General features: G+C 43.3%; 2 protein-coding genes across 2 annotated transcripts in view; both read right to left on the bottom strand.

The window, feature by feature from the left end:
* LOC124632593 overlaps positions 1 to 17141 on the bottom strand; it is a 67760-nt gene extending 50619 nt beyond the window's left edge. The window contains exons 1-3 of the mRNA XM_047167487.1: positions 17072 to 17141; positions 10903 to 11624; positions 10588 to 10861 (exon numbers count right to left, since the gene is read on the bottom strand). Coding sequence (XP_047023443.1) covers positions 10588 to 10861; positions 10903 to 11624; positions 17072 to 17141 — 1066 coding nt within the window. The remainder of the gene's footprint in view (positions 1 to 10587; positions 10862 to 10902; positions 11625 to 17071) is intronic.
* A 507-nt stretch (positions 17142 to 17648) lies between these two features.
* Positions 17649 to 18752, bottom strand: LOC124632696. The gene has a single exon (XM_047167644.1). The coding sequence runs from the start codon at positions 18489 to 18491 to the stop codon at positions 17652 to 17654; it is 840 nt and encodes a 279-aa protein (XP_047023600.1). The 5' UTR covers positions 18492 to 18752; the 3' UTR covers positions 17649 to 17651.
* Positions 18753 to 22166: the final 3414 nt, after the last annotated feature.

Below are 22166 nucleotides of genomic sequence, written 5' to 3'. Positions count from 1 at the left end.
CAGCTATATTAATTGGAGTACCTATAGCTTTTCCTTGCTGTTTTAGCCTCGTCTCGTGGCAACTACTTCTTGCACCCGGATAAATAGAAACTTATATTTTTTTGCTGTATTCCTGCTAAGTAACATTAACATCCGTGCGTGAAAGAGTAACAAATATTTAAACATCCAAACTTTTAAGCTTATGTTTAGTATGAACATTCTAACTGACTATACAGCCAACATTTTTCAATGTTAAAAAAACCTTTTATTACCCCTCAATATGAACAACCAACTCCCCACAGATCAAAGTTATAAAGCACAAGAAAGCGATGCAAATACAGCCTACAAAATTAGGCGCTTCACCAATGTGGCGGCAATACGGCCATAGGCTATATTATATGGGACAGCGGTATTGTGGCCCGGTTGTTTAGCGGGGGTTTAAATAATGATCGTGTAACACAGATTATGGTGTGAATTAGGGGATGAAAAGGATTGCTATGGGAGATAACGTTTGTACTGAATATTTTTCATGGTGTTTACATGTGCGGAATAATTAATGGGTGTGCTGTTTTTGCTGGCTAGGAGTGTATTTTAAATATGTGTTTTGATTGAGAGAGAAAATTTTAGATTCTTTAATATTATTGGTTCATCGTTGTTGTTTTGATCATTTTTATTGCTATTGTTTTTCTAACATATTTTCCTGCAGTTATAGTTCGTTATAGGTATTAGTTATAGGTATCTACTTTTTCATCACCAACGATAAAATAATAAACTAAAAAACGATTAACAAAGGCAACTTGTGTATATGTATATGTATTCTAAATAGATAAAAAATAATAGAAACATATAGTTTACGTGTTTGCGATACTCTTGTTGTTACAAGATATTCTCACCAATTGGTATGTTAGAAATATATCCGTACATACGCACAGTATTGGGTTAAAATCGCAATATTGCAAAAACCCTGACTGCGCTGTTAACGAGCACTGCAGTAACCTATTTCTCGGAGTTTGTTAATCAAATATACAGTTTCAGAAGTTTAACTCGTTGTGAACTTAGCAACTAAACTATTAATTATAAACATGTTTGTACAAATATGCAAGATGTAATCTCTGGTGTTAATGATAAGGTTTTAACAGTAGTTTCACTAAAAATAATTTATACGGTAAACTGATCAAAAAGTGTATTAAAAGTGTGTTATGTAGTGTGTATATGTTAGGTAAGTTTGTGTTCATAATCAGAAGCCTGAATATCAGACAACAAGTCTTACGTAGCCAAGTCAGTCGTTACATAAGTTCGGTACTTAGTAAGTGTGAAACGTAAGATTTAATACACAAATAAATAACAAATCAATGAATTCTTTATTTCGGTAAGAAATTGTAACGAAGAGGCCCTTCCGAAATAATTGCAACGAAATAGTTCTTGATAAAAATCTGATTGTATTTCTGTATTTATCTATTGTCTGGTACATTTTATAGAGCTCGGCGCACGTTTGAAACACCCTGAGTATTACACTACGTTTAATTCGTGCAAGCATTTAGAAATGGTTTTTATTTCAATATTGTACGTTCAAATTAAATGACATAGGAGCAGGTTTCCAATTAATTGGAAGATTGGGCTTTCAAAATTAGTATTTCTCGTGATTTTTGGATGTATAAAATACGACTACACTACAGAATTAAGTTTGCCTTCAAATATGACTTCTTAAAGTGCATCGGAATGGCTGTCACTCTCCATATTATCCCTCGAAATACATACAATATGTAGCGAGTAGTTAGGTCTGAGTGCAGCTACCGTTAGTTGCTACCAATTGCTACTCTCGTGGTTTACTATCAGTAAGCAAATATTAGGAGTTAGTTTGTCAATAGCATTGGGGCCGCTGTTACCACAAACACAATATTATACAACAATAACTTCTAAGAAGAAAAAGAAGATCTGTTACATTTACAGCAAACAAATAAATAAAGCACTTAGTTTCGTAAACAAATCAATAGTTTTCTATCACCACAGCAGTCCGCCATTTTGTTCGAAGCTAGCCTGTTTAATTGCGGAATGTAATCAATTGTAAATTTATCTGTTTCGTCCCGTATACATTTCGTGGAACATGAATTCTATTTGTTCGGACATTAGTAACGAGAAACGGTCTGAGGGCTGCCCAAAATAAAACATTGTTTTAGGTAATTTATTTTAGGTGTTTTTTCCCGTAATCTTAAATACCTAATATCTGTTCACTGTGATTGCACCCACGTCTCGGATGAACTACTGCCCTCCTAGAAAACTAGCTATGTCCTTTCTTAGAATCTAGACTATCTTTGTACGAATTTTAATTGGTTCAATAGGTTTAGTACGAAGAAAGAAAGTTGTCTTCACATTAAAAATACAGCTAAGGATTGTTGAAATGATGAGTGGATGTTTCACGGAAAATCTATAAAAGGATTTGACGCAGATATTCTGTATGTGAAGTCTGTTAGTAGTAGTGGAAACATATAAGTTCTTAATTTCATTAATACCTGCTAAAGAAAATTTTCTAATTGAATGGATACAGTTTATTCATCTTCAACAAATAAATTACCTCAATATAACCACAAAAAACGACGATCATATCTTCCGAAAACCGACATAAAACCTGCGACATTCGAGCAACCACTTTCAAAATTAACCTTACTCCCTCCATAATTAAGAAGGAATTCCCTTGGCGTGCCATAAAGTTGGTCTTAGCAGCCCTACAAAAACAGTGGTGTCGGTAAACGGGACGTATGCCCGCATCATTTGTCAATCTCTGGTAACGGCAGTCGGGCCTCCATTTCAGATTAATTCACCGCACTTTAGTTCTGGTGTTCATTTCCAGATTCTGAGAAGGAAAAATCGTGTTGATTTAAGTGTTTTGTGAGGTGGAAACAGTATTGTTTTACATAATTATTTTGGGCTATAATTGTGGTGGAAGTTTTTCCTGTTGTCTTGTTTTATTGTTGGCAAAGTATTCAATATTACTTACCTATATCTTTAGAAAACCATCTTCGTAAAGTTTAAAGCTAAAATGTTTTTTTGAAGTCTTCATTCAAAGAATGAAATACTTACTTTCCTTAAGACATTTGCTTTCGAAGTCGAATCAGTGAAATGTTCACAACTCAGCCATCTTTGATTTCGATTACATTAAATTAGACGCATTACGCCACTCGGGGGATATGTGGCTTTTGATCAACGATACCGTCATTATTGCAATCTGATTAGTAATTATTGGAATTAAGTGCCTGTACTACTAAATTAGCTCCTGGTTTAGTAACAGCCACATGGGACGATAGATGTCAAATGTTTGGCAAACGTTCAATATATTCAGGAGCCAGAAAATCTTATAACCAGTCTTACAAAGGACTCATTCGGACCGGGAAACCGGTCAGATAGCTAGTCGCTTCATCTAAATACGGATAATAATTAGCTGCATCTGGTCAGACTGGAAGTCGACCTCAAAGTCATACTTGGAAAAAGTCTAGGCGTATGATGATGCTAAACCAATTCAACAAGACAGAAATTTTAGAATTCCCAATAACTTTTTATAGAACAGTTCAGCAAATATTTTTATCATTATTTTTGCAAACGAAACGTAATCCGTACTTTACATAGATACGAGTATGTATATCCGATATCAAACTGCCGTACTCGTCAATTTTAGGACGAACAGATCTGTATTTCGCTTCCGAATAACCTGTTCAAAGGCTGTGCTATATACATACATACGTATGTAGTTAGGAGTTTGGATTATATGGTCACTTGTTTCTATGTGGCAGGTAGGATTTGTTATATATCGATAGTCGAATATACATAACATGTTTGGTTGTTATTCCGTCAGAGCCCTCGGCAAAATAATATTTTATCTTTTTTAGTTTGACAAAGTCGTTATTCGAAACGATTTGGCGCTTGTGCACACATATTGGGTTAATTAGTCCATTCCCATGGTTTTAGGCACTACTTTTTACCTCTGATTGAAACTGGATTACCATTATTGCAAAACAGATTTGAAGTCACATACAAAATGAAGTTAGTTATTAGTGACTAATACAGTTAGAGTATTAAGAACTAGACTGTAGTATATGAATGCCAACTTTACATAGAGTGCTAAACTTAATTGAGAAGAACCGTATTTTGTTACTTATAATCATAAAATTGGCCGTCAAAATGTCTCTCATATTTCATCACAGGTCTTTGCTCTCTAACCAAACCTGTAATATTATCCTTTAATAAAGCGTCGCTAGGTGAACAAGTAACAACAATCCCCAACATGCACTTAACACTATTAGTGCTACATTTCAAAGGATGTCGCTTATGGCGCGTTATACCCGCATTTCAATGGTCAGTGGACGGGTTAAATTGCGTGCCAGGGTTACCTGATTGCATGCTGTGCTTTTGTGAAGTTAACAGAGTTTTGTTTTCATACTGACTAAACCAACGGATTAGTAGTAGACTTCGACATCCAATGAATTTCTGTATAAGATTTATCGGAACCTTAATTTTAAGCAACAATTTATAAAAGTCCAAAACACTAAAACATGTGTAATCGTGCAATGGAAACTATACACCAACCAATTTACACCAAAAAAGTAGGTAAGCTGTACCATATCACTTTGCCAAAATATAATGCACTACTCCTATACATAATTTAGTTCAGTTCTGCTTAGAACATTATTTAAACATACATATATGTACCTACTTACTTAGTGTTACCTGCAGCGCTAATGTACAAACAGACAAGAAGAAAATTAGTAATGTAGCCACGTAGCCGCTCGTAAAAAACAGAAAATATTCCCGACCTAGCACTAGGGTGGATTTTATGTTAATTTTGTTGAAAAAAGTACGCTTGCTACAGTTAGACAGCTGTATTTGGATACTGATTAAAATAAAGGAACTTGCATCTCAAGTTACTTATGCTTAAAACACTTGATTTAAATCAATTTAGCGAAATAATTATTATTAAATTTTGTTACGCACAACTAGTTAGTCGCTTTTTCTTATCATTTATTTATTGAGGCTTTGGACAATTCGATACCTATCCTTTAAAAGAAAATTAAACACCAGCAAAGCAGACTCTAAAGCAAATTTAAATCACACCTATTTTCCCACCAAAACTTTCCCTAACAACGTTTTCACACACCAAATCCGAGTTGGTCAAGTTACCATCACAAAGAAAACACCAACGTCTAATAAATAAAAGCGAAAAACCTTAGACCTCTGTAGCCCTCCCCAAAATGGGCGAAATAAGTCAAATACCGGCCACAACAGCCCTAGTCCGTCGGTATTTTGTACCCGCACAGGGTTATTTTAGCGGAATTTGCGACCGGTAAATGTGACGGGGTTTTAGTGCAGGCATGGGCATTTTCGGGTTAAACTTTCGACCAAAATGCCGTAATACTTTGTGATGTGTAGTATAATAGGTTTTAGAAAGCGTGAGTTTAGGAATTTACGTTTCATATTTGAAAGTTATTTAGGTTCATTTCTTTGGTATAATTTGTTTAACAATTGCGGAGTTATTTATGCAACGATAGATATTAAAATTAAACAAAGTCACAGTTGACTATTTAATTGCACCTTTTATAAGTCCTTTGCCCTTAAAATTTTGACCAAAAGATTAAAACCGAATAACATTTTTACAACTCCATAACTTCTGCCATTCACGAAATGTACTGCAGCCGTTATGTTTTAACTGCAACATGGTGCAACATTGTCATTTTCCATAAGCATTGCAGTTACGGACGTCACACGGCATAGTGCAGTTTAAGCTGCATTCCCACTGCCTAAGTCTGCATCGCTGATGCAACTGCATATTTGAGTTTAGAGGTTGCACAAAATATGCATACTTTGACACAAAATCTCGCAGAAACTCAGCGGAGCACGGCTACATTTTGTATGGGTTTACAGTGACATACTCGCATAAAAATACATTTTAAGATGCAAAGCAAAATGTCCTCTAAAAATTCTGCCAAACCTAAGAATACTTAAGAATTCAACGAAGACGTAGCAATGCTTTGCATAGCTTTAGATTACTTAATTGGCTGAAAATAAAAAAATTCAAATAGTATTAAAATATTTACCATTGCAATAAGAAAATAATAAAAACATAACAGACTAATTGACTAGTATATACCTTTGCTAAATTAAATAGTACTTTTTTTTTTTTTTTTTAGCGACGTAAAATCATCAAATGACCCCTCCCGCTGTGGGTTAGCAGCGGTGAGGGAGTGTCAGACTCTTACTGACTAAAATCGTCGTGTTCCGTCATAGGCCTTTTATGTACCAGGGCCGCGGTATCTCTTTCGAACAACCCGCAGCCCCGGCAGGCCTTGGCCCTGCTGGGCCCCGCTGGGGTTGCTGACATCTCTTTGAGGAGCGCGTGGAACAACGCGCGCCGTCGACACGGGTCTGTCGTCTAGAAAGACAGAGGGACGATGAGCCACCCGAACTCACCGCCCACAGACCCACGCCTACGGTGGCCGGGAGTCATCTCGCGACACCCGGCGCCCATGGTGTCTACCTGGTCCAGCGCGGCGGCCGGGATGAGAGGTGCGAACTCTCTGGCGTTCCGCCTCCTCCTTCTCGAGCATGACCGCTTCGCAGAAGGAGGCGACGGCATCCCATTCCCTCTCGCCCCGGACCATGGCCTGAACCAGGGCCGGACGCGAGAGGTCGCCGCCGCCCAAAGCCTCGACGAGGACCCGGCGGTGCCCTTCCCATGCGGGGCACACCTGGACTGTGTGGTCCACCGTGTCCTCGGGGCTGTCCGCACAATGGTGACACCCGGGCGCCTCCTCACGACCGATGCGGTGCAGGTACCTCCCGAAACAACCGTGTCCGGTGAGGACCTGCGTCATGCGGTACGTGAGGGCGCCGTGACTCCTCCCGAGCCACTCCTCAAAGAGGGGACTTACCGCCACGATGGTGGCGTGCCCTGCACTGGGTTGCGACAGTCGCTCCCTCCAGGCCACCATGAGATCGCGCCGGAGCTCCGCCCGCTGCGCGACAACTTGCCGCGGCAACGGGGTTTCTCCCCGGCGCTGAGCCTCCTCGCGCCAGTCGTACAGGCGCAAGAAGACCCTCGCCTCCAGATCCCACGGTGGCAGTCCAGCAAGTAGGCCAGCTGCTTCGCGGGAAATCGTGCGGTACCCCCGGATTAGCCTAATGGCTATCACCCTTTGGGGCACGTTCAGGTAGTGTACAGCCCGCGGCCGTACCGAACGTGCCCATACCGGGGCCCCGTAAAGGGCCATGGACCGCAAGACTCCCGCGTAGAGTTTACGGCAGGGGGCGTTTGGGCCTCCCAGGTTGGGCAGGAGCCGCTTGAAGGCAGCACCTGTCTTCTCCAGTTTGGGGCCCAAACGTCGGAAATGTTCGACGAAGTTCCACCGGCCGTCGAGGACGAGTCCTAGGTACTTCATCGCCCTCTCGACGCCGATGGTAACCCCCCCCACCGTGACCTGGGAGCCTGAAGGTGGCGCGTTCCGAAGCCCATGAAAGCACATGGCCTCGGATTTGTGCAAGGCCACCTCCAGGCCCAGCAGCTGGATCCTCTCGATGACTGTCGCAACCCCGCGCGTCATTATGTCGGCCGCCTCCTGGTGCGACCTCCCTTGTGCCAGAACCAGCGTGTCGTCAGCGTAGCAGACCACGCTGACGCCGCTAGGGAGGTCGGCGCGCAGCACCCAGTCGTAGCCGATGTTCCACAAGAGCGGCCCCAGTACCGACCCCTGCGGAACACCGCACGACATTTCTCGCCGGTTCCATTCCCCGTTGTGACCAGGGTAGATGATGGACCTATCCGACAGATAGGCCTCGACCACGCGACGAAGGTAGGTCGGCACCCGGTGATACCGGAGTGCCTCCCTAATGCAACTCCAGGGAAGGGTGTTGAAGGCGTTGGCGATGTCAAGAGACACCGCCAAGACGACCCCCCCCCGGGACACAGCATCCCCCGTCGTGAGAGCTCTCACGCGCATGATGGCGTCCACCGTTGAGCGCCCCTTGCGGAAACCAAACTGGTGGTCCGCAAGGTCCGGCCCTATCCCCCCAAGGTGCGCGACGAGGCGGTGTGCGACAACTCGCTCAAAGAGCTTGCCCACCTCGTCGAGCAACACGATAGGCCGGTATGCGGACGGAGAGTCCGCAGGGCGCCCCGGCTTCCGTATGAGGACCAGTTTCCCTGTCTTCCAACGAAGTGGGAACTGGCCCCTCTCCAAGCATGCGCTGAGAAGCCCTCTAAGTCGAGGCCCGAGAGCCTCAAGGGCCAGGACCCAGGCCTTGCCAGGCAGGCCGTCAGGCCCTGGGGCGGTGTTTTTGGCTTTCAGCCTAGCCACCGCCACTCTCAGGTCCACCCCAGTCACCTCGGGGACATCGTCGTCGTCGGAAGTGTGGTCCGTCGTTGACACCGCGGGTTGCAGAGACATGGGCGGGGGAGAGTGTTCCCCGCGCGAAGGGAACAGAGCGCTCACCACCTCCTCCACCAGCTGAGGCCGAAGACTCTGGGTCAGCGGGGGGGCCCATGGGCGGAGCTTGCCCCGCACCATTTTGTACGGGCGCCCCCACGGGTCCCTGTCCAGAGACCCCAGCAGCTCCGCATTGGCCACCTCCTTGGCCTGGATGATGGCCAATTGGAGGGCGGTCTTCGCAGCTCTGTATCCCTCGTACAGCTCTGCTTCCCTGGCTTCTGCATCCGGAGGGCGGATGCGCAGCCTGCGGTGTCTGGTGTACAGGTGCCTCGCAGCGACGCACGCCTCTCGAAGGGCGGCGATCTCGCGAGACCACCAGTACACCTGGCGTCGGGCGCGTCCTGGCGGGGCTCGGGGCATGGCCACGTCACAAATCTCGGACATGGTCTCCCGGAACCACTCCGCCTCGTCGTTGATGTCGGCGGGCCTGTCCGGTGATGACACCCAGGCCTGCACGACTGAGGCTTCCAGGAAAAGCTCCCGGTCCAGGTGCCTCAGCGCCCAACGTGGACCACTCGGGGTCTGCAGGACCGGCGCGCTAGGGTTCTGGACGGAGACGTCAAACCGGATGTACCGGTGATCGGAGTAGGTCTCCACCCTCTCCTCCACGCGCCAGTCAAAGACACGCGGCAGCAGAGCGGGGCTGGCGAACGAGATGTCCACCACTGACTCGCCCCGCATCCGTACACACGTGGGGACAGAACCCCGATTGAGGACGACCAGGCCTGCTTCCAGCGCCCAGTCCTCCACCATCCTACCCCGTGCATCTGTGCGTCGGGAACCCCAGGCCAAGTTCTTGGCGTTGAAGTCCCCTAACACTATCACGGGGAGGGAATAACTTCCGACGACGACGGACAACTCCAGGAGGGAGTTGTGGAACTCAGCGAGAGTTCGGCTCGGGGAGAAGTACACCCCCACGACGACTATCTCCCCGAACCGTGCTGCGACGCAACCCCTTCCACTCTTCACCCCTTCGAGGGAAGGAGTACCAGCGGCGGCCGACGATATGATGGTCACTGAGCCGCTAAGGTCCTTAACCCAGTCATCCCTGGGAAGGACAAAGTACGGCTCAGCGACCACGGCGATGTTGATCGACCACTGCGCCATGCTTTGGAGCAACAGATCCTGGGCACGGGCGCAGTGGTTGATGTTCGCCTGGAGGAAGCGTAATGGAGCCAGACTAGCACTCCATCACGTCTTCCTCCTCTTGAGACGCCGAGACGGGCGCTGCGACAGCAGCAGTGGCGACGTTGGCAGCGGCGGCAGCGTTGGAGGCGGCGGCGGCCCCAGGAGCTGCGGTGGTGGCCACTGCGGAGGTGGTGGTGGTGGCGGCGACGGACGGCCGGCCCTTGCCCCTACTCTTGGTCTTGGCGGGTGGGGCACAGGACTTGCTCCCCGCCCGGTGTTCGGCCGGCTTGCCAGCAGCCGCGCATGCAGTGCAGTGCGGCGCGGCACTACAAGCCACGGCCTTGTGACCGGGCTGACCGCAGCGGAAGCAGAGGGCGCTGCGGTCGACCTCCGAGGTGCAACGGACACCCACATGATGCCCGACGTGGCATCGGAAGCACCTCAGCGGTCGGGGGTCAAGCAGCTTGACCTGCGCCGACACCCAGCCAACCAGCAATCTTCGGCCGTCGACGATGCTCTTGGCCGCCGTCACGGGGCAGCTCACCGTGATGGTGCACGTGCCCCTGAAGTCGGGACGTATGGTGCCCGCCTTCACTTCGTCGGCAGAGCACCCACCCGTCCTAGCGACGGCGGCCACCACCTCCTCCGCAGTAACTGAGTCGTCCAGGCCCATGATGCGCAGATCCGCGCACTTGTGGGGCCTGGAGACTCGGGCATCGTCCGCACTTATGGACGCCCTGAGCCTCTCGGCTAGAGCGTCTGCGGCGGGCCCACTGGCCGCTCCTGGGACCTCCAGCATTCGGGCGCCCGTTGCGGTCACCCTGAGCCGGAGGCCGGAGGTGATACCTAGCTCCTGCAGGTTCACCGCCTCCTTTGCTTGGGCGAGCACGTCACGGTACGACACGCCCCTTTTGACCGCGTCCGGCTGTAGTGTGACTACTACAGCCGCGGTCTTGGGGGCGCGGAGCTGCGCCGCGGCGGCTCGCTGTCTGCGCCGCTGTTTTTGGGCCTTCTTTTTGGCCGCTTTGGCCGCCCTCCGTCTCTTTTTGTTTTCCCCCACCACCTGCCACTCGGACTGAGTGGCAGGGGAGGTAGGGGCCGCAGATGGATTCGGCTTCGGAGGGCGTTTCGCCACTGGTGCCGACGACGGAACCGGTGCTGGTGTTGGCACCGGGGTCCTCTGCGCCTGGACCGTTGTTGCGGCCTTGGGCTTTGGCTGTGCAGCCGCCTTCCTGGGCGGCCCGCTCGGCGCCGCCACAGGTGGCTTGTTCGGCGGTCCCCTTCTGGGCGGGGGTGCCGCTGCAGCCGCAGCCGCATAAGAGGCCCTTTGGGCCGCTGGGGGCTTCGGCGCCGCGAGGGGAGGCCGTAGGACCCTGCCCTCCAGGACGGAGAAGCGGGCCTGGAAGGCCGCCATCTCCTGCCGGACCAGGGCCAGTACCTGGCTCTCCACCGGGGAGGGCTGCGGCCGCTGCGAAGTGGTCCCGCTGCGTTCGGCCTCCTGCTCTCTTATCTTCCTCAGGTCCGCCCGTAGACTCCTGTTCTCCTCCAGGAGCGAGTTCAGGGCGGCCGTGAGGCGAGCCACTTCCTCTTGCAGCTTGGCCAGATCGCTCTTTGGAGCCTGGCCGAAGCTTGCTTCGGCTGCCGCAATTATTGTGGCCGAGGCCGAATCAATCGCCTTCCGCTTGCTGGTCCCGAGACGCTTTTGGGACACGCCCTTGAACGCGGCCGCCACCGTCTTGGCGAAATTGGCCCTCCGCTCCTGGTCAGAGCCGACGGCCGCCGAGTCCTCCTCGGAGGAGCTCTGTTGAGCTGCTCCTCCCTTGTCTTTGGGCGCCTCAGCGACCCTCCCCTTCTCCGGCCTCCGGTCGGCCTTTTTGGCCGGGGCCCCGCGGCCGCAGGAGGAAGACCCCAAGTCGTCCTTCTTCCTCTTTAGGAAGGCATCGACTCGGTGGTCCTTCTTACTTTGGGGGACCCTAAGGTCTCCCGCTGCTCCATCGCTGGACGCGGACTCGGAGTCCGAGTCCTCGTCCCACTCCCTTTCATCGTCTTTATTTTTATTTTTTTCGATTAAGGTTTAGATGGTGGGGTGTCGTGTTCAGAGATAAGTAAATAAACCGAATACTAATTAATACACTTTTATTTTCTGACTCCAATTAGGTTACATGGGATTTGGTACGGTCACAATATTTAGTAGCGTGCGTTGGTAGTGCGATATACGGGACAACTGGGGAGGCGAACACAATGCAAGTACAGTATGAACAATATTGATGCGTCAACAATTAGTGTAGGTCCCACTACATCATTCCTCCCCTTTTTTTAAACGGTTTTATTTAGCTCACCCCGTTTGTTTTATTTATTATTTATTCATTCTTGGGTCAAATTTAGTCATTCAAATTTCACCCTCTTTCTGTCAACCGATTAATCTGAAATTTTGTATACACCTTTAATTCCGATGACAATACAATATAGTAATATCAATAACATTGTAAATCCAATATGGCCGCCGGCACAAAATGGCGGATAACGTAGATTTTATCAATCCCATCAATATGGGTATCAAATGAAAGGGCTCAACAAGCAGAATACAATATACTATAAAAAATTGAAATCCAAGATGGCGGCCGCTACAAAATGGCGAATAACTTAGGTTTTATCAATCCCATCAATATGGGTATCAAATGAAAGGGCTCAACAAGCAGAATACAATATACTATAAAAAATTGAAATCTAAGATGGCCGCCGCTACCAAATTTTTTATCAATCCCACCAATATGGGTATCAAATGAAAGGGCTTCACAAGTAGAAAACTGTCAGTAACTCCAGCGGGGCCCAACAGGGCCAAGGCCTGCCTGGGCTGCGAGATTGTTCGAAAGAGTTACCGCGGCCCTGGTACATAAAAGGCCTACGACGGAACAAAACGGTTTTTAGTCAAGAGTCTGGCACTCCCTCACCGCTGCTGACCCACAGCAGGAGAGGTCATGTGATGATTTTTGGGGTCGTTAAAAAAAAGTATCTGGAAGGGCTATGTATTGAGGAATTACATTGTAATAAATTGTCAGGTAAGAGACCGTGTAATAATGATGCACTAAATGAATTAGATAGAATGAGGAATATTCGGTAGGTATTTTCATTAAATACTAAAAACTAGAAAATAAAAAAATCGGTAAAAAAACTTTTAAGTTAAACGGTTTTATCTTATGTGCACTGAAAACTAGAAAATAAAAAAATAGTTACTTACCTGTCAACCTACGTAGGTGGGCCCGGTCATATTAGACTAAAATAAAAACGTGGGGCCCTTGTGAAATCCTACCTATGGCAAAGCATATCTCTATACTTTGGTAGATCATGAGCTTGGCGTTCGCTGGTGAAGCCGCTACGGCTGATTATTGATTGTCAAAATCTCCAGTTACGATTATAGTAAGTCGATGCAATCCACACCTATTATACCTCTAGAAGAAAGTACTACAGCAATAGTTAATGGGCCCCACGTTTTTATTTTAGTCTAATATGACCGGGCCCACCTACGTAGGTTGACAGGTAAGTAACTATTTTTTTATTTTCTAGTTTTCAGTGCACATAAGATAAAACCGTTTAACTTAAAAGTTTTTTTACCGATTTTTTAAAAAAAATTTTTGACAAAAGATTTTTTTACAAAAAAATATATTCTTATCCAGTTACTATATAATCCAAGAAGTGCTTACAATGTTCACAAACAATATTATTAAATTACAGTCTCGACAAAAATTTGCTTACAGTATACATTTATACAATAACAACTTTGAAACAAGATGCTTGACGGGTTGTGCGATAAGCGCATGTTTGTCTCAGTACTACTGGCTTTGTACCTAATGGCTTAGTGATTAAAAGATACACCTCTCGTGCCTGAGAGTGCGGGTTCAAACTTATGTTCATTATTACAAATTGAATATCAAATACAGAGTAAAAAATCTATCTTCAAAAAGGATAAAACTTTCTAAAAAAAAATCTTAAACTAAGTACAAAATGTTCTTAACCTTTGTGTTATACTCTGTTCTCCTCTCTTGGTGTCATTGTGGCCGGCCGGTACCAACAATACAAACTATACAGAATGTCCTACGATGGAAAAACAAAATATAACACAATACATCCTGTAACTGCCTTAAATCTATGTAATACACTACTCATATTCGTCTATTACAGTTGCGGAACACTTCTAGAGAGTCCGTCTTGACATTTAATGTGATTACATACATAATAGGTAACATGAAATATACATAATCTAAGTATATTATATACGAAATACGTTAAAGGTAGTTATCATGCCGGGTTACTCTGCTATACATATTAAAAAATAAAATTACACGCTTGGCCTACTGGTACGAATGACCAAGAGTCTCCAGTACCCAACATGATGACGCCATAAAAATATACATTCACTACTGTTTAACATTCACTACACATTCACACAAATACAATATCACTTGAGAGAACGAGGGTTTTTGATCAGCATATTATTATCACAGCACAACTTTGGCTGTTGACGGCGGACTCATTGTATGTTGAGGTTGCACAGTTTCGACCTTAATACTAGGTAAGGCTACAGAACTGGCTACCATTTCTTTTCTTAACCATTTTCTCACGCCTCTAATGAATCTTCGTTTCAGTGCGTACGCAAATACCATGATTAACATTATTATAATAACTATCATCACTATGCCAATAATATTTAGCTTATTATGCATGTGGGCCACATTAGATACATTTTCGTTTACAATGACGTTCTCTTTCGTTTGATTAGAGCCCATTTTGCTAATTTAGTCCACTATACTGATGTATCGTCTCAACGTAAATGAAATTAAAGATCGCGATACCACAATTTGAAACTAATGTCCTAAATAAATCTGCAAAATTGACATTTTAACAATAAAATAATTTATCGGTATTTCAATGGCTTCTTGCTTACTCGACCAGTTCGCGTAGTATAAACTTTACTATCGGGTTCGTCCGTTTGAATTGTTACTTTTTTCGTAACTTTTCGACAAACGGTATCCCTATTACTATTATCAACTACTTTAGATTGCGATTCATCCTCTATTAACATGTACGCTGGTTTCAGACGATCTATAGAAACTTTAACTTGTCGGTCGGGCAACTGAATACAAAATACTTTATTATCTCTACTTATGACGCGATATGGTCCGTCGTAAGGTGGTTGTAACGGTTTCCGTACTGCGTCATTACGGATAAAAATATATTCACAATCATACAAGTCTTTGTGCACAAAAATCTTATTTGGTGACTTATTTTTCCTATTAGATGGCTTTAACCCGTCAATTACAACTTTTAACTTATTTACGAAATTTTCTGAATCGCTACTTTTCAAATCAGTTGTATCATAAAAGTCACCGGGTACTCTAATATTACTGCCATACAACATTTGTGCAGCGGTTACACCTGTATCTAATTTTATCGTTGTGCGTAACCCCAACATTACAGTTGCCAATTCGTCAACCCAGCATTTATTATTTAAGCGAGCCATTAACGCGGCTTTTAAAGATCTATGCCAACGTTCTACTAAACCATTACATTGAGGATGATACGGAGTTGTACGTGTCTTTATAATTCCCATTAAAATCATTAATTCTTTGAATAAGTTACTTTCGAACTGACGACCCTGGTCACTAGTGAGCTTTATGGGACAACCAAAACGACTAATCCAACCTTCATATAATGTTTTCGCTACGATTTGTGCAGTTATCTCTTTTAGTGGAAATGCCTCTGGCCAACGAGTGAATCTATCGATAATCGTTAAACAATATCTATAACCTTCTGGCGAGGTTGGTAACGGTCCTATAATATCAATATGTATATGCTCAAAACGTTTAGTACTTTTAAAGGACTCTAAATCGGAAACCGTATGTTTTTGAACTTTCGCTCTTTGACATTTTACACATGTTTTAGCCCATTTACCAATATCTCTATTCATTTCAGGCCAAAAATATCTATCTTTTACTAATTTTTTACTTGTCTTAATACCAGGATGACTTAAATTATGAATAGAATCAAAAGCTAAGCGACGAAATTTTTCAGGTAAATATGGTCTTGCACTATTAGTAGACATTTCGCAATAAACATGTTTACCAGTATCGAGTAACGTTACGCGTTTCAATATTACTTTACTGTTGTTGTTTGACGCCCTCAATAATTTTGCAAGCTGTTCGTCAACTTCCTGCGCAGTGGCGAGTTCTGCGAAATCTAACGTCGTGGGACATGTTATTGTTTCAACTCTAGATAATGTGTCAGCAACTATATTATTATTTCCACTAATGTGTCGTATGTCAGTACTAAATTCACTAATAAACATAATTTGCCTAGTTCTCCTAGAAGTTTCTCTATTGGTACCTAATTTAGTAAACGCGAAAGTTAATGGTTTATGATCTGTAAAAATTATTAATTCTTGTCCTTCAACTAAATTACGAAAATGTATGATTGCTAAATAAATTGCTAAAAGTTCTCTATCATATGTACTATATTTCTTTTGTGCTTCAGTTAATTTTTTCGAAAAATATCCTAAAGGTTTCCAATTGCCATCAACTTTTTGTTGCAATACTGCACCTACACTTGTGTCTGATGCGTCCGTCATCAATGACAAAGGTGTATGTGCCGATGGGAAATACAATAAGGTAGCATTTTTAAGATCATCTTTACATTTTTCAAAATTTTTCGTAGCTTCAGGTGTCCAATTGATTTTACTTTTATCCTTACGCTTTGAATTCCCTAAATATTTATTTAACGCTGCCTGATGATCAGCTGAATGAGGTATATGAGCTCTATAAAAATTTAACATGCCTAAAAATCTTCTAAGTTCCTCTACAGTATCCGGCTTTGGAAAATCAATAATCGCTTTAACTTTATCTTCTAATGGTTTAATTCCTTCTGTAGAGACTTCAAAACCCAAAAACTCTAATTTATCTTTACCAAAACTACACTTTGAAAAATTAATAGTTATACCAAATTCATTGAAACGTTCAAAAACTTTTCGTAAATGTTCTCTATGCTGCTCTTCATTTTCCGATGCAATGATGACGTCATCTACGTAATTGAAAAGAAAATCTAAGTCTTGTAAAACAGTATGATGCATAAAACGTTGAAAAGTTTGTGCAGCATTTCTTAATCCAAATGGCATACGCACGAATTCGAATAAACCAAACGGTGTTATGACGGCAGTTTTCTCAATGTCATTTTCCGAAACTGGCACACAATAATAGGCTCTATTTATATCTAGCTTTGAGAAAACCTTTTTATTATCTAACATATACGTAAAATCATGAAGACGGGGAACTGGATATCGATCAGGCTTGGTAATCGCATTTAAACGTCTATAATCTCCACAAGGTCTAATATTCCCGTCCTTCTTAGGAACAACATGCAAGGGACTTGCCCAAGCGCTTTTACTCGGCCTACAAATCCCAAGCTCTTGCATAATCTTAAACTCATTTTTAGCTTTTACGTACCTGTCTGGTGGTAACTGCCTGGCTCGTGCGTGCACTGGAGGTCCTGTGGTCTCAATGTGATGACAAACATTATGTTTAGGCGTTTCTTTGTACGAAACTGGTTTAGTTAGTTCTGGAAATTCACATAATAAATCATAATAAGGGCAATTATTTACGATAGTTTTCAAAGTGGGCTCACTAGAATTAGAAAGATTGCCTTTGGTGCTTAAATTAGTTATTTGATCGATTAACCTTCGTCCGTTCAAGTCAATTAACAACTGAAAATTAGCTAAGAAGTCAGCACCTAATATTGGTTGCTGTACGTCCGCTAATGTAAATAACCAACGGAATGCTCGTCTTAGATTTAAATCTAATTCTAAGTACAATGTACCATACGTGTTAATCTGAGTTCCATTTGCGGCAAAGAGTTTATAACAACACTCACTTGTATTACCTTTCATGTAGGCTACTTTCCGCGGTAACACTGACACGTTTGCACCACTATCCACTAAGAAGTTTAAGCCCGATTTCCTGTCTCTGACACACAGACGGTGATTCCCGAAGGCACGGTCACAGCCTCCCGTCGCAGACTGCACCGACTCTAGTTTTCCGCTGGCTTGTCCTTGTCGTGTTTTTTCTTCCAGTTACATGGATCCACGCATTTAGTTGCCTTGCTGCGATACTTATAATGGTAAAAACATAGCCAATTTGGATCTTCGAATTTCCTTGTGCGATTTCTTGACCCTGACCTGGATCTGTTGCGTCTAAAGTTATTCCTTCGCCAGTTATTTGAACGGCCTCGTGATCTTGACTCTAAATTTTGTAATCTATCACTCAATTTGTTTATTGCCGAAATAATTTGGTCCTGAGAACCCGATGGGCCTGGTTCCTGTTTGACAGTCGCAACACTATTTATGGGAGTCGTTGTTTCCATTATTTTATCCGCTATTGATGCTAATTTCTCTAGATCTTTTTCTTCCGTTACAGCTAAAACTCCTCGCACCGAATTTGGTAAATGATTTTGCCACATAACTATGAGTGTTTCGTCATTTATTCGTCCCCTGGCTAGGTCTTGCATTTTTCGAAGTAATTGTGATGGTTTCTGGTCGCCTAATTCCATTTCGCCAATGAGTTTTTTTACTTGCCGCTCTTCGGATTCTTGATATATAAATATCAACTTATTCTTCAAGGTCTCATATTTATTTTTCTCAGGGGGATCCACAAGGATCTGTGTAACTTGCTCAACTGCGTCCGGGGGTAATTTTGAAATAAGGACCTGGTACTTTGATTCGTCGGACATCTTCTGAGGATTTAGAACTGCTTCTGCTTGGATAAACCATGTTCTAGGCGACTTCTTCCAAAATTCCGGAATTCTAGTTGTGATGGAGATGGACGACAGTTGATGTTCTTCAATAACGACCTTCTTGTCTTCAGACGACATTATAATTTCTTAATTTGACGCGCACTAATATTAAGCCGACACTACGTACACTTGTGTGAGTTGCCCCGGTCGTCCGATTCACTGAATTACAAGTCCAAATTCACTGGTTACAGTTCACACTTTCTCCACACGGGGTCACCAATTTAGATGGTGGGGTGTCGTGTTCAGAGATAAGTAAATAAACCGAATACTAATTAATACACTTTTATTTTCTGACTCCAATTAGGTTACATGGGATTTGGTACGGTCACAATATTTAGTAGCGTGCGTTGGTAGTGCGATATACGGGACAACTGGGGAGGCGAACACAATGCAAGTACAGTATGAACAATATTGATGCGTCAACAATTAGTGTAGGTCCCACTACAAAGGTTTCCATACGGTTCCCACGATTATGAGAGCAACTAAACGTCGACCCCGGCAGTGGCCTCATACCGGGGCAAGCCTACATACTGTTGGGGGCGGCTGGCCCCAACAGGGGGGAGCGCTAACGACCGTGTCCCCCACGGCCATTCATCCCCTCGCCGCGCTCCCGAAACTTGGGATTGGGTGGTTTTTTATCTAAGAGGTGTCCTTCCTCTGGGCCGGGCGATTAAGCCAAGCCCTCGGCGGCGGCATTAGACATGCCTCCGTCTGCTGTCCAGCCAACCCGGCTCAGCAAACCCGCCAAAAGGTTTGCTCTTCGTTGTACGAAGAGCAAACTAGCACCGCTTTAGTGCGCCTGCACCTCCGCGGGTATGGCCGCATCCTTGCCATGTCCACAAGCGTCGACTGGTCAGGAGCGGCCCCTCCCTGGGTCCCTCTTTGTCTGGCCTCTCCCCTGAACCTTTCCGGCATGAGTATCTCTACCGGCAGAGCTTCAGGATCATTGAGGCACGCAAGCCCCACCACGACGACAACGTGGGGACCCCCTCGGTGGGGAAATTAAATAGTACTGAGACACATCAAACTAAAACATTGAACTACATTCAGTAACTGCCACAATCTTTAAGCACCGTAACAAGTCTACCCATATAAAATGTAAAGTAACCCCATACTTAAATGGGAGCGGGTTTCTATACCATTACAGGTCGTAAAGTGGCTGACACCATCATATGCGGGGCCCCATAAGCTGATACTACAATTTTATTGTCAGCACTCTCGACGCCCCGTAACGTTGAGCAACGCATACCGCTTTTCACGACCTTATAAAAATCCATACAGAAATTGTATTGAAACTTGTTCTGTACTGTTTTTTATGATGTTCGGATCACTATTGGGGTTTTTTTTTATTTAGTGTTGGTGTGAAACAAAAACTTGTAGAATAGACTTTCCAAAAGAAAAACAAATACATGTAATATGCTTACCATTTTTTACAGTACTGCAATAATTGTTTTAAAAAACTGTGTAGTTAGTTAGAATAGACTTTTTTAATTTTGCATTGGATTTGTATCGGGAGAATAAATCAAATGAGATTACCATTATCTGAAGTACAGTAATAATTGGAATAAGCAACTTATAATTCAATGAAAAAGATCTTGAGTACATTCGTAATCGATTTAAAAATATAAATAAGATCTACTTTATTTTCTATTATAGTAAATCTATTTCAATTTCAATTTTTATTTATAACGCAATAGATTTTAATGAGATTCTTCTCAAGTATCAGATATTTTGAATCTTTTAGTTTAATATAATTTTATTGCAGTATTTGGATAGTAAATAAAATATAATAGTAAGGGTTCATATTTTAATACATTGTTATATTTCGACCTATAAATGAACTGTTAATTTTAAAAACATTTTTTTAAGATGTAACATTAAACTGAATTTAATTTTACGTTTACTATTTTTTGGTATCTGTTCTTATAATTATATGCAGTGTAAATAAAGTCTAAGGCTTTATTTTTACATGTCTTTCATTATTATCTATCAAGTCTTTTACTTTTTGTATAAACTGGGTTTGGCTTCCAGTGTAACCGAAAGTCGATGAGTATCAGAACATTTTCTCAATATTTTTCTTAGAATTAAAAAAATAACAACTATATACCACTTAAATAAAATGATATAACCCAATCCCAGTTAAAATATAAAATTGCACAATGAGCCAATGACATCCTTAGTAACGAAAAACATTATTAAACAAAAGTAGCAGAGTGGAGTGTGGACAGCAAAACTTTGAACTCCATACAACAGATTTTCATACGACCCCCTACAATAATGTCAAGTGTGCTCGAGAGCAACCTACAATAGGGTCAAGTGTCAATAGTACTAATTTTTGCGGAGCCCTGAGAGCTCCTCGATGCGAGCAACGCTGGAGGCTACTTCATTATGATCTGCTCCTCATAACTTGGCGATGATAACGTCAGCTCCAGTCGTGCTTGTTATTTTGAGGGGTTTCGTGTTTTGTTGTGTTGTTTCTTTCAATTTGTTGGCGTGAAAACGTGTCTGTGGTTTGGAAAGGCAGATTGAGATAGACGATTTTATTAATGAACATGCCTACAAACACATGTAGATAAATACAGAGTAATGGATGTTGGAGATATTGTTATTTCACAGCACGATAATGTCTGGAGAGTTAAGCTTTGAATTCAAACAATGTTGTATACGAAGTAAACAGAGTCATTAAGATCTTTTTTCTGACGATGACGTCAATTCCTCTACAAAAACCACTATTTCCTGCCATGCTGAGATTCTTGTGATAATAAAGTATGAACCCCATAACAGCATCAATTACACAGTGTAGCTAAACAGTAATATCATGGATGTCTATCCGAGGGTCCGATCGGGTCCCATAATTGTACGAGTGCGAGGGAACACGACCGAATCAATTTGTCAAATTGCGACCAAATGTGGCCAATAAAGGGTGCCTGTAACGAGGTTTCGGACACGGAGGGGTATTCTGAACTGTATGCAATCTTACTATGATATTGGAACGTGTTTCACAGAATTATAGGGTCGGTGGTCGGATTCCTTTCGTCTGAGATATGATTGGGGGTTTTGGGAAATGTTTAGTGAGGTTTGAGATAGTAGGGGCTTTTGTCTTATTATTATTTACTTGGATTTATGAATGATCTTTGTTTGTATTGTGCCTTTAGAAACTGTGTCAATATAATTGTATTAAATTAGACCTTACTAATCTAAGAAAATACCCATAATCCAGTATACTTATTAATTTGAAACTAATGTCGCTTTAGTTTTCTTATTGTTATTTCCAGTCCTTATTTCTCTACTATCTTATGACTTTTGCTTAAACAAACATAAAACTTAGTGATTGTCACCGCAGCCCGGAATAAGACCGCAAAGTATACGTAACATTTGGTGCTCCAATAAAGTAACCAAAATTGGACAACTTGTAACTTCCACGATGGTTAAATGTTCCTTTATTGATAATCCTGGCAAAGGTTCTCTGGGGCACGTCGATTATAAATAGATGGATTTAATTGTCCAAGTTTCTGTATCCCTCGGTGGGTGAAGCAGGTCTTTGGTGCTGTAATCTAGTTAAATGGGCCACAGTTTCCTAAACGATCGTCCTAGTTGATCACTTGCGTTTGTAGTTTTACTCGTATTGATTGCTTGATGGATTTATTCAGTCCTAGACCGTAAATATAAATGAGAATCCGACCAATCATTTGAATAGAATTTCTACTTGTTTTCTCAAACAATCTACCCAAATTCTTTACTTTGATACAAAGC

Source organism: Helicoverpa zea, chromosome 8 (assembly GCF_022581195.2).
Source record: "Helicoverpa zea isolate HzStark_Cry1AcR chromosome 8, ilHelZeax1.1, whole genome shotgun sequence".
Taxonomy (NCBI): Eukaryota; Metazoa; Arthropoda; class Insecta; order Lepidoptera; family Noctuidae; genus Helicoverpa; species Helicoverpa zea.
The sequence above is the reverse complement of the archived record's forward strand: the minus strand, read 5'-3'. Positions and strand labels throughout refer to the sequence as shown.